At 42.8% G+C, this 12,895-nt stretch overlaps 1 protein-coding gene and 1 long non-coding RNA gene across 3 annotated transcripts in view; both read right to left on the reverse strand.

The window, feature by feature from the left end:
• Positions 1 to 601: 601 nt before the first annotated feature.
• On the reverse strand, positions 602 to 7,416 carry LOC143122752 (uncharacterized). Its single transcript, XR_012986751.1, has 2 exons — positions 6,460 to 7,416; positions 602 to 2,100 (listed from the first exon to the last, which is right to left on the reverse strand). It is a non-coding gene; the product is annotated as an uncharacterized LOC143122752 (long non-coding RNA).
• Positions 7,417 to 7,466: 50 nt separating this feature from the next.
• Positions 7,467 to 12,895, reverse strand: part of LOC143122753 (multiple epidermal growth factor-like domains protein 9) — a 70,512-nt gene continuing 65,083 nt past the window's right edge. For both annotated transcript variants that reach the window (XM_076283606.1, XM_076283605.1), the window contains 2 exons: positions 10,930 to 11,199; positions 7,467 to 8,063 (listed from right to left, as the gene is read on the reverse strand). In XM_076283606.1, the coding sequence (XP_076139721.1) occupies positions 7,600 to 8,063; positions 10,930 to 11,199 (734 nt within the window). In that variant the 3' untranslated portion in view covers positions 7,467 to 7,599. The remainder of the gene's footprint in view (positions 8,064 to 10,929; positions 11,200 to 12,895) is intronic.

A 12,895-nucleotide genomic window follows, 5' to 3' on the forward strand; every position in this document is an offset into this window, starting at 1 on the left:
GCTTTTTATGCTTTTAATGACAGGACAGTGAAGAATGACAGGAAGTGAGTGGGAGAGAGAGTCGGGGTGGGTGCGTACGGTGCAGGTGCCCCAGCCAGTAGCGCCACAGCTGGTGCCAGAAACTTGGAATCTTTTTATAAAATTGTTTATGAAGAATTTTGGACATGTATGCCATTTTTCATACCCTTTTTAAATAATCAATGGAAACTGTGATTAACAATGGGACCTAGAATCATTGAAGGTGTGATCTACAATCATTGTGGAGACATGGAGAGGCTTGGTAGGTATTACAATAACCATTTTGAGAGCTGTAAATGTAAATAAAGAAGTTTCCATTGAATATTTAAAAAGGGTATGAATAATTTTGGACATGCCAATTTCCATAAAAATGTTACAAATCATGAAAAGATATTGTTGTTGCCAACATGTTCTAACCAATTTTGAGATTGAAACCACAACCACCCAACTCGTGCATACTAGAAATAGTCGGTCCTATTCATATCAGTCTGTACATTCATACCAGAAACAATCTCTGATGCGCCACTGCTGCAGTCTGACACATGACCAGTTATAAATCAATAACATACTCCAAAAGCCACAGTAAACAAAAGGTCTGTTTTTTTTATTTATTTAAATATGTGTAGCATTAGTTGTGTTGTGTCCTATAAGACAGAGTAGCCTATGCATGAGCAGAGCTCCCCCAAACTTTCAACAGTTCTTCCCCATTGAGCACAAGATTGTCTCTCTGTGTGTGTGTGTGTATGTGTAGGAGAAGATGCTAGTTTTTTTAAATTGTCTGATTGGGTGTTTGTTTAATATGTGTCTCCAAGCCTGCGAGAGACCATATGCTCTAATATTTGCTCAAGACAATGTTACAAGATCCTCTACTGTACCTGTGCAATAGTTTGGTATTTACAAACTTGTCTGTACAATTCATCATAATTACAGCTCTGTACACTGACGGGCTGGGGGTGGTGGAGGACACGTGGATGGAGGTGGTTGTAGAGTTCCTGAGGAAGAGACACCATTGGCCATGGGTGTGGCCACCTTCTCGTACATCTTCTCGTAAGTCTCCTGGCATGGATATGGAGGAGAGCTGGGAATCATCTTTGAAAAGGAGGCGGCTCCCACTCATGTATTGCCTTGAGCACGTTTCAGGTATTTGGCGGCTCTCCATCACATGCTTCACCCTGATTTCTGATGATGACAGCTCCTTTAGTGCCCTTTAAATGTGCCGTTTCTTTCCCTTCCAAGGTGAATAGATGCTGGACACAACCTTACTCTCTTAGTCTAGGTTATTCATGTGCAGCCAAAAGATATTTAAGAAACAAAAAAAAAAAAAAACACATTCAAAGTAAAGAAACTCTACATTTTAGAGGTTAATCAATAAATTAAATAAAATAAAATAAAATAAAATAAAATCATCAAGCTTGACTGTACCGAGGAATAAGTCCTGCTTTACCACAATGCAAATAAAATACTGGCAAAAGTTAAATCTGAGGATGTTAGAACCGAGGGTAATGTGCAACCTTAATCTGTGTTAAAACAGACAATAAAACAACAACGAAATGAAAATAACAAAAAATAAAAATAAATAATAAACAAAACAATCATAAAAAAGCTACACTTCTCATCTGTTTAACTGTTCCCATCTTGGCTGTCCTCGGGTGACCGACTCTCGTTTAACTCAGGGCACAGGATATTGAACATGCCCTGTGAAATTGTCCACTCACCTTACTTTGCTAATGCAGACGTACTAACCATCAACCAGACAACACTGGGATGGCTGTCTGTCTGATGTGACGAGCTATGATGATAAGCGGAGGATAAAACAAAACAGAAACCAGGCTCAAAAGAGAAGCTCTGATGAGAAGAGATGTGGTGGACCCAATACACATGTGCTAAAACCGAGGAGGGGCATCCCGCTTGCTGGGATGCACAGGAGGGTAGGGTCACAGACATGGTGCAGCAGATGGGGACTTGTGATTGTCCAGACTGAGTGGCTCTGAACTGGTTGGAGAGATGCTCATGGTGGAGACACTGCAGAAGGAGCACATGGGAAGAACGTTGGCCTGGTCCCGATGGCAATATAACTAGTTTCTGTGTTAAGGAAGGGGAGGTGGGGTTGGTAGAACAAAGCAGAAAGAGAGAGAGAAATATTAAAGTAAATATCCTGACCGATCCTGATGGATGACACAGTACAATTACTTCTATTTATACTCCAGACAATGTTTACAATACAGGATAATCATATTAAATCAGTTTATTTATTTGTTTATTTGATATGGACAATGTTCATTAATTGACAGACAAAAAGCTATAAATAAGCCAAAGTTAGCTCTGAGTGCTAATTTTCATCCATTGTAAAGGCAGCCTAGAATAAAAGAGCAAACAAACAATAATATAATTATAGAAATAAAAAGAATACATATGACTAGGCAAGCTGTGTATGCTGGTACCCAGACCAAGGATCTTTGTTATGACCGTCATCATGTTCACTCATGCTATGAGAACGCTGAACAAAAGTTCACATATTTCAACTGCATCCTTCTCCATACTAGACACCTTAAAGATTACGTGTACCAAAAATCTTAAAAATCCTATTTTACCTAACCACATTCTATGGTTTAGTTTGGGACCTTTTGGGTGGATATTTTCTGGTCAGGGTGCAACCAAAACATAAGCAGCTCTGGCCATGTGACAAATTACACTACACATTTGGCACTGCACATATGTGAGTTGCATAGTTGAGTTGAGTTGCACAGTTGAGTTTCGGTCAGTTGCACAGTTTTGAAAACGAACATTAAGGGTTGTTTTAAGGACATGTTTGTGTATGCCCATATGCACAGGGGCGTAGCCAGGATTATTTTATAGGGGGGGCCAGCTGGGTCCAGACTTTTTATTGGGGTGGCACTTGGGAATCAAAACTACTATTTGAAAACTACTCAAAAAGTTTTGAAGATTAGGATAGCCTATTTTAATAATGGCAATAAATTGTGCAAAGCCAACACTGATACACAGGTCAGTTTGTTGGCCACTCCAACATATTTTCCATAAATAGGTCAATGCCAATAAAAAATATTATGATAATGCACCTTACTTAATCAGTTTTATTCAAATGATGTTAACTCAAAGAACAATAATAAATACTACAAATATTGTATGTATATATTTGATCTCATACTGATGGCCAAACTATATTTCTTTCTGATATCCACTTCTATCCAAGTACTTGGCTGTAAGTAACATGGCTCTGAATTAAGAAATTAACCCTTAGAACCCTAGACTGTTTTAAGGGCTTTTTCACTACCTTAGAAACATTTATCCTGGTCAATGTAAGTGCCATACACACTTGCTATATATTGTTTTTAACAGAGTTTAGGCTACCCAGATCTGCCACTATTTCATGTATTAATACTTGCATTGATTTCATTTTGATTTGTAAATAATAAAAATACAAAAAGTGTATTATAAAAATTCTTATATTTTGACATGTATCTCACCACTGCAAGCTGGCACATGTGTGCATAGGGCAGACTGTTCTGAATCTGGCAATATCATTGCCATGGTGGAGGGATTATCTGGGGCTGAGCAAATGTAAAAAATATGTGGTGTGTGCCTTATGGAAATAAATGCCTTTTTTTTAAATTTAGCCCTATGGCTACTCTATTTTTGACCATTCTCACTACCTTTAGTTATAAGCAGTTATCCTGGTCATTGTAAGTGCCATTGACCCAGTAATGAAAAATGCCCTTTCTGCGCTCCATATCTGTGACACGAACTGATCTGACCTGACTGAACCCGAGTTTGCATGTTCTGTGTGTACACTTGATTTGACATGATGATTGTAAAACAACTTTTTACTGCATTGCCATGAACAAAGTGAAGGCAAAAAGGTGTTTCTTTGTCGAATAAATTGGGATGCAATGTGAGTCTCGAATTGGATGCCATGCAGGAATTTGCTAGGATCTCAAAACCGAATTATGAACATGCTTTGCCATAGAAACACATGATAGCGTTGGATTATGAACATGCTTTGCCACCACAACACACAAAAACGTGGGGTAAGTCGAGCTATATGAAGTTATTATTTTGATGTCATTTCGTCTGTTTTATAACCCAGACGGATGCACTTGGTATCAAATGATCAAGTGAGTAGGGCCTAATTCAAACGAGAGTAGGCTAATGGGTGTGCAGCGTTGGTTTTTGTACATGATTTTATTTTGCAGTCACGTTGTCTGTTTTTATAGCCCAGAAGGAACGATATACTTGGTACCAATAGATAGCCCTGTGTCTCCTCTTTCTTCTGATATGCTTGCCATATCTATGCGATCACGGGTTCGCGAGTAATTCAAACTAGAGTAATGGGTGCGCAGGTGAACTGTAAATATGAATCAATTTTATTTAATTACGTTATATTTATTTTTATTTTCATACTTGATCGCACAGACAAGTGTTTAGTCTCGTTGGAAAGCCCCACTTCTGCTCTGTCACGCAATTAAGGTTTCATCTCGCTGCGATGAACAGTTCCGGAGCAATGTAACAAAGAATTCAGGCAAAGCAGCCTGCCTCTGCCTGCTATGGCAAGAACCACACACAGTCAGCAAATTGGGGGGGCCAGCAGGGTGGCCAAGCTTTGACCAGTGGTGGCCGTGGCCCCCCCTGGCCACCACGTAGCTCCGCCCCTGCATATGCAGCCACTCTGAAGCAGTAAAAGCGATTCAAAACGAGTCAGAAAAGTCGAGACAGGACCAACTGTCAAAATTTCGGTGTCCACCACTCTAGTTCATCCAAAACAAACCAGAAAAGGGACTCAAAGTGCTAAATACCGGAATTATCCTTTAAGTGTTCAGAAGTAGGCCTACAAGTATTTTTCCTTTTTAATGTATTGTTATGTAATGTTTACTTGGCCATTAATAGGGTATACATCCTTTGGTCGGTCATAGGACTTGAACACACCTTTAGTGCATTACAACCAACAAAAACATTTGACCTATTTTTATAACTTTGCAACTGTTCAAATGGATACAATAATATCATTTAAATAATGATAAATTCTCTGTTCACAAATCCAACCATGAAGAACAGAGCACTATGTGCTTCAGGTTATTCGATATTCTAAATTCTATAACTGACAGCCATCAACAGCCAACTGCTAGTGTCTCTTTTTCTCTTACTCTCTCTAACACACACACACACACACAGACACTCACCTGTCTGTTTGTCTATCTGATCCTTTTACCCTTTCTTTTCTTCACACTTACATAGGCTACGGAAGGCCTTACAGACTTCAGCTGGTACTAGCTATGTAAAAGTTTATTAAACTTGATTTAACAGAGATCTCTGCACTTTGCACTCTGAATGGGTGCAGACAAGAACTGGCAGAGCAGGCTAGGCCTACACTCAAGCACACTAATAGGCATGAATTGATAGTATTGATATTGTAGTATTATTTTTTTAAGCGGACAATTTCGAGAATTTTAGGCACAATTTCTGGTTAAAGAGATCAATCATCAGCCTAAAAATGTTGTATTGTTGTATTGTTTATGTGGTCCCCTTTTGCACACTACCTTGTAGAATATCTTTGCTTTTTGGCACCAAACCCTATGCTATAATACCAGCAATGTGAGGTTTATGGACAAAACACCAAATTTGACCTTTTCTGAATTTGAACTTTGATTTGGGTCCTTCAAAACTTTAAAAAAAAATGGAGACATGTTTTTTTTACTCTTAAGAACCCCTAGAACAAAGATATAATACTCTCCAAAAATTAACATGCGAATCCCACAAGCCCCCAAATTAGACACATAGGCCCCCCTACTATATTGTAGGGTCTTCTCTTGCGGTCCCCCTACAGTTGAGAAGAGCAATAATAAACAAACTAAATATGCATCTTTTGCAACAAAGTATAAACATAACTTCGATACAATATAGAGGGAATGCATCGACAGCTGTCTGACTAAGAGCTCTCTGAATTCCTGTAGCATAGCAGCACTTTCCCATTTCCATTTCGGAGGAGAGGCAGTATTCCTACCCGAACACCAAATTCCTTGGCTGTTTTACAAGTGATAGCCCTGCTCAGAGTGTGACATACGTGCCATAGATAGATAGATAGATAGATAGATAGATACTTTATTGATCCCCAGAGGAAATTCTATTCACCTTTTGAAGAGTTTATGTGCCATCAAAATGATTTGGGAAACATTATTTTAAGGTAAAAAAATCTTTAGGGGGCCTTTAATCAAATGTCCTACAAGCAAGACTATCAAGAGATCAAGAGCTTAAGAGCACAGTTCTGTTAACACCGGATATTGGTATCAACTGGTACTTCACAATTAAAAAAACCCTCAAAATCTCTTTAGACACATGGAAATGTCACCAAGAGATTACTGCAAAATTAATACAAAACCAAGTCAAAAAGCACATCTGTGAAAAACACAGTTACTATAAATGCCTTACCTGTGCTTCAAACTGTAGAATTTGGTGCATGCTAGCTCCCAAGCAGTCTGTGTGACGAGACGATGCAGCTACACCCAGGAGAGGTAGGCTCCCTATCCTCCCAAACAGAGTCCATCTTGCAGTCACATACATATTACGGTGGTCCTCTGCCCTCCACAGGCCAACATTGGCATTGCATGCTCAAACTGTGTGCAGCAAGTGCTGTGCTCCTTTCTGAACAGGGAACTCCAACAGGGTGATGGAGTCAAGAGTACATCTTGATGAAAAATATCTTTGTCAGAGACATCCTTATGTCAGTCACTAAATCTAGAGACCTCATAGCATGGAGACCCAAGAGCAGGAAGTACCTCTGTTTGCATGACTGTCCCCGGTGATGGTGTAGCTGGGAGTGCCTTGCCTTAGTTGAGACAGGAGCAGGTATGTATTTTGAGTCAGCATGTGCATACCTGAATGTGTCTAAGTGTGGGTGTAGTGGTGGTGGTGGTGTTGGTGGGGTGACATGCCTGAGAGTGTGTACAGAAAGCGTGAGTGTCTTTCTTTTTAAGTTTTGTGGTTTCATACATATAATGCAAACGTATACGGTCTCTGGATGCTTTGCAGTCTGCGTTAACACTGGCCTTCAGCTTCAGCTTAGCTTCATTGTGGCAAATGATTAGGGCTATCAAGTGTCCTCCTGCTCATGCCGTGTAGTGGTTCAACCCAGACCTTCACTGCTACAAGTTCACCCCCCCACCCCTCAAGCCATGGTTCAGTCTAATGTATCTTTGTCCATTGTTTTAAACCCACAGCTGTTCCATGTCCATGTGACTCTATAGCTTAGACAGAGGCACTGTTTCACTGGGGTAATATCAAGGTGCAACTTTGCAATCACTTCCAGGACTCAACCTCCCTCCTTTCCACCCCCCCCCCTCTTTCTTCAATCCAACAGGATCAAATATACTGCACTATTTTAGTGAAGTTCCCACCCTCCCATGTTATTTGAAAAAAAAAAAAAAAAAAGAACACCCCCCCTCCCCCCTTTAGTGTTGTCCTAGTAACAGGGATGGGGTTGTGGGGAGGAATACAGTACGAGAGGGCCCCACCCAAGAGAGAGGGGAATAAGAGTCTGTCTGTGGGTCTGCGTGGTCAGTGGGTGCTCCTTCACGCCTTGTAGAGGTTGGCGGGGCTGCTGAGCGCCAGCTGCCCATTGGGCGCCACGTCTCCGCCCTCGTCCTCCAGCAGCCCCGACACGTCGGCGTTGGGGATGCTGTCGTGGTAGCTGCTGAAGCTGATGTTGTCCTCCTTCAGCTCGATGGTCCAGAAGGGTGCGTTGAGCTTGCGGTTCCGGTACTCGCGGTACGTGTACACACCGCCCGCCGCTCCCATCAGCGCCACCACCACCACGATGATGACCGCCAGCACGATGATGTTGAACTGCGTCCAGGAGACGCCGTCCAGCGGGGCCGTGGTGGTGTTGTCGGTCGGCGGACCCAGCGTGGTGAGCAGGGCCTGAGCGGCCGTGGTGCTAGGGGTCAGTGTGGGGGACGTGCCGTTGACAGAGCTCATGGTGCTGCTGCTGCTCTGGGTGGAGGAGGGAGTAGTCCGGACCTCAGGAGTAGGGATGACTGCAGCAGGGAGGAGAGGAAGAGGAGGAAGGAGAGAGAGAGAGAGAGAGAGAGAGAGAGAGAGAGAGAGAGAGAGAGCGAGAGAGAGCGAGAGAGAGAGAGCGAGAGAGAGAGAATAACCACATACGCCAGTATGTGAGAAAGAGGAAGGAAGCAAAGAGGGAGAAAGGAAGAACAAGAATAAGAGAATTGGAGAGAAGATGCAAACTACATTTTATTCATGAGCAAAAGGGTTTTGGGAGGGAAGACACTTCACATTTAGGGTGGGACTAATACACTGTCTGAACTCGGATATCACAAATAATGCACCCCCTCTGAGTCTCACTGCAATGTTTCAGTTACCACCAAAGACATCACACACATTCTCCGTTACAACTCCACAAGAGCACTCGTGCAAGGCAACTGTGGAACGAGAGCATGTATCTGGAGAAAAAAAAAAGCCTGTTTGGCAAATGCATTTTGTATGATTGCAAATGCAGACACTGGGAACATGGCTCGCTAGCACAGGGCGCTCCACAGATCACTTTAGCAGACACTGTCCATCATCTCAAACACAGCTCGGAAGAGGACTTCGCTCTTTCAGTACTGCATAGACTTACCTGTTGTGTGTGTAACTGTAGTGTAACTGTTTTACTGGTGATCTTGGAATCTTGACACTTCTGGACTCTTACCTATCTGCACTTTGTGACTGGGATACTGCATTTTCAACTTTTCAACCCTCCCATCCCCTCCCTCTGTGCCCTGGAACCTGCCTCTGATCTTCACCCAGCCTCCTGTTCACTGTGGCAGTCAGCACTTCCTTCCACCCCCGTACACCACGAACCCCACACCCTCACGTTACAACCAGCCTGCTCCACAGAGCTTCCATGCTGAAGACTGGGAACTGCACAGTGGCATGGTTTAACTTTTCTGGGGGATTTTGGAGACTGTAGAGGACTCAGTAGCTGGGTTTCCATTCAGCTCATTCGCATATTCTATGTGGATTAATGAACATTTGGTTCAAGAATATGCACACATGTGTGTGTTTCTAACCACCGTGTTAGGGCGAGTTAAAAAAGGACATTATCCTAATCTATGGGAGAGTATGAGCAGGCATTCATGTATTCTGTCTGCCGTGTTTGGTGGTGGTGGTGGTGGTGGTTACGGATCCAACCATTTAAGGCTGCCAGGTTGTTTCTTTATAAGTATTTTCAGATGTTTCTTGTCCCTGTAACTTCTGTTTTCCTTCTACTGTTCTCTCTCTCCATTTATTTCTCTCTCTGTCCCTCACACCCTCCGTCTCTGTATCCGGCTAATTCTTTCCCTCTCCCAGCCCCCTGGTGTTTCCACAGGACCCTCTTCCTCTGGACGCTGGCCAGCCCATTCTCTGTGTTGGCCCTCCTTGCACGAGTCTCTTTCTTTCTGTCCCCATCGCTGCCTCTCTCCATCCCTCCTTGGGTACCAGCAATAAGAATCCTACTTTTACTACATATTTGATGTCTGTGTGTTAAAGCAACACCAAAGAACTTTTCCTCTGTTGCACGCACGCTATTTGTTTATCCAGCAACGGCTTTGCAAATAACGATGTCCATAGACAAGGTAGAATATGATGCATGATTTTATGAAAGTATTATGTATTGCGACATCATGCAAGTCAAATGTGTAGTTTCTTATGTCTCATTCCATCGAACTACAAGCCCGCTACCCGATCTGGCAAACTTACATAGTGCTGTTATAGCCGATAGAGGGCCGCGAAGCGAATGCAGAAGTGCCGTTGATGAACCACGGAAACAATTTTGGAAACATTATTTTAAGGTACAAAAAAATCTTTGGTGTTGCTTTAAGTGACTATCAAGACAATAGCATGTTTAAATTCAATTCAAAGCATTTTTTTTTAAAATGCATGCACAAAGTGCACGTTAGACAAAATTAGAGCTCACAATGAAGACTGTATCTGTCTTACTGCAGGAGAGGAACCCCCGTGATTCAATACACAATGAAGGCTTAGCGGCTGTCTTCAATAAAGCAAAGGTCTAATTAAAACCATCACATGGAATGTTAAATGGTAAATGGACTGCATTAATATAGAACTATTCGACTCATCAAAGCATTAAAAGCACTTCACAGTTAATGCATCCCCCTCACACACACACACCCTTACACACACACACACACACACACACACACACACTGATGGTGGAGGCTGTCATGCAAGGCACTATCCAATGTACACATCGGGAGCAGTTGGGTCATAAGTGTTGTGATGGAGGACACTTTGACGCAAGGCCAACAGGAGGTGGGATTGAACCAGGAGCCTTTTGATTACTGAATGACCCCTCTGCCACAAAATGTGTGTTTAGACAAACACTTGTGTGAACACTTAAAAGCCAAAACTACTGCTGAAGGAACATCAACTTAGCTGCAGTTAACTCTTCCAGTTTAGCAAGTTTTTACTATTGCCAGAAAAACACATGTAGTAACAAACCGGAATCCTAGAAATAATACTGCCAGCTCCCCTCATCACCATATTTCTTATATCTAGTAGTGTCAATAAAAGCTTTAACAGCAGCTTTGGAAAGGATTTGTTCAGACTAGTCATCCTCAGACTAACATGACTAAACTGACATAAAAAGCTAAAAGCATATGATTCTGTCTGTATGTCTTTCAACATCCCTGACACACAAACACACACACACACACAAAACCACCCACACCCACAAACACACACACACCCACAAACACACACGTTACGGTGTGTGTGTCTGTGAAGACACTTTAACCTGCATTGTTAACGAACTATTGGATGCCATGGTAGTTTACAATGCACTGCTAGTCCATACCCCCCCTCCAACACACACACAGACCCCCAGACCCCCCACAGTCTCACCTATGGCTCTGCAGGTGCGTGTAAGCGGGTCTCCAGTGTAGCCGATGCGGCAGCGCTCGCAGTGCAGGCCTGTGGTGTTGTTGATGCAGCTCAGGCAGTGGCCCGTGTCGGGGTTGCATGTGCGTGGAGACGTGCGAGGGTCGGCGTTCCCGCTGCAGTTGCACGGCAGGCAGATGCTGTCGGCGTTGTAGAAGCCATCGCGGCACTGCTCACAGTTTGGGCCCTGGTACTCAGGCTTGCACTGGTCACACACCGGAGTATGGCTCTCGTCTGGGGAAAGAGCAGAAACAGGTCACGTTAAAGATGTGCTTAAGATGGAAGGAGACTGGTTGACTTAAAATGGTATGCTCAGTGCAGACTTCAGCTGTTAAAATGGTATAGTCACTGCAGACTTGAGATGGTAGACTGGATTAGGTTAAGATAAAAGTGAGAAGTTAAAATAATATAAGCAATGTAGAATTGAGATGTTACAGTGGCATAGGCAATGTGGACTTCCAATGTTACAATGACATACACATTGTAGCTTGGCATTTACTTTTATTACACCCTACTTTGTAAACCACTCATGAATAAATAAACTGAATAAACATTTGCCAAATTATAAATGGTATCATGGCAAAATTCAAGGACGTCTGGGCTCCTCTCTAATTTCGAAGCATTTCATAGAGTGGTCAGTTTAAGAGCTTCATGGGGTGGTCAGTTTAAGAGCTCACTGACCCAGAACATAGTGCCCATGTCTCATCCAAATTTCTGTTCCCTCCAGCACAGTTTCCATGTTGGGTCCAAGACTGGCTTAGACAGCTGGAGTGATTCGAGTGTGTGTGTGTGGACCAACTGCCCTGACCAGAACTGAGAGTGTAGTTTCACAGCCAGTGATGCAAAGCCCTCAACTGCACTGCTGCTTGGGTTAGAATTTAAACTAGAAGCTTGGCTACATAAAGGCAGATGGAAGGCGTTGTTGCCAGGAGATTTAAGGCCAATATGCTTCTTTCATCTGCCTTATCAAGCCACAAGGGGGCAGAGTCGCGCTGTACTCCTGATGCCATAAAACGGGACTCGATGCATTATACAAACACAGTATCCTTGCCAAGTGGACATTACTGAGTAAATAAGGACACTTTAGATATTATCTATGAGGAGGGTAAGAGGAGACCAAAACACAAAAGGGCACACACACAAATAAATACATGAAAAAGAAAGTACTAACTGCGGATCTCAGCGCTACTTAAAGATACGGCCCAAGGCCTTTGTGGTTTTTTGACAGAAACAAACAAACAAGTTATCAGCAACGCTGCAACCTCACTGCTCTTCTGTGCCCGCCAGCCTGCCACACAATACCAGAGTGCCAACAGTGACGCCTGCTTCAGATGGGCACGGCACTTTCCTTAACAAACAAACAAACAAACAAACAAACAATCGACTTATTCAGAGCAATGAGGAAATGAAAGTGTAAATGTATTGTGCTCTTCCCTCTTCCCTCTGGAAGCTCCCCAGCTCTTCATGCTGGCAGCATGAAGGAAAAGATGTCTATGAGAAAGCTCTCTCTAGCAAGACCCACATTTCTGAATGAAAGAGGAACAGTTTTGATGCGTCATTCATGAGACTGGTGATCCATCCAGCAAATGAACTTGCTGTGTGTCTGGTTACTGGTGTTTAGTCAAGACAAATGTGGCCAGTTTCCATACTGTTTACATGAAATGTTTCAAATGACCTCACCCAGAGAGCTGTAGGCCATAATAAACATGAGATACAGTAGTAGTAAAGGATGCTGCATGCACAAGCGGAGTGCCTACAACCCCGTTAGCTGTTGTAAAATCAGTGTAACCTACGGCCTCTCGGGGCTTATTGCCTAAATATAACATCCTTTACTACTATGTCATGTTTCACTTGAGCCAATCACAATCAAGGTTGGAAGGTTCCCTCTGATCCCAGATTATTTGAAAGAGAGAGGGTAATGGTGTGGAGG

This window comes from Alosa pseudoharengus, unplaced genomic scaffold (genome assembly GCF_046254945.1).
Source record: "Alosa pseudoharengus isolate Yale_2024_CS ecotype anadromous, Long Island Sound unplaced genomic scaffold, YU_APseudo_1.1 YU_APseudo_1.1_scf_14, whole genome shotgun sequence".
In the NCBI taxonomy this organism is placed as follows: Eukaryota; Metazoa; Chordata; class Actinopteri; order Clupeiformes; family Clupeidae; genus Alosa; species Alosa pseudoharengus.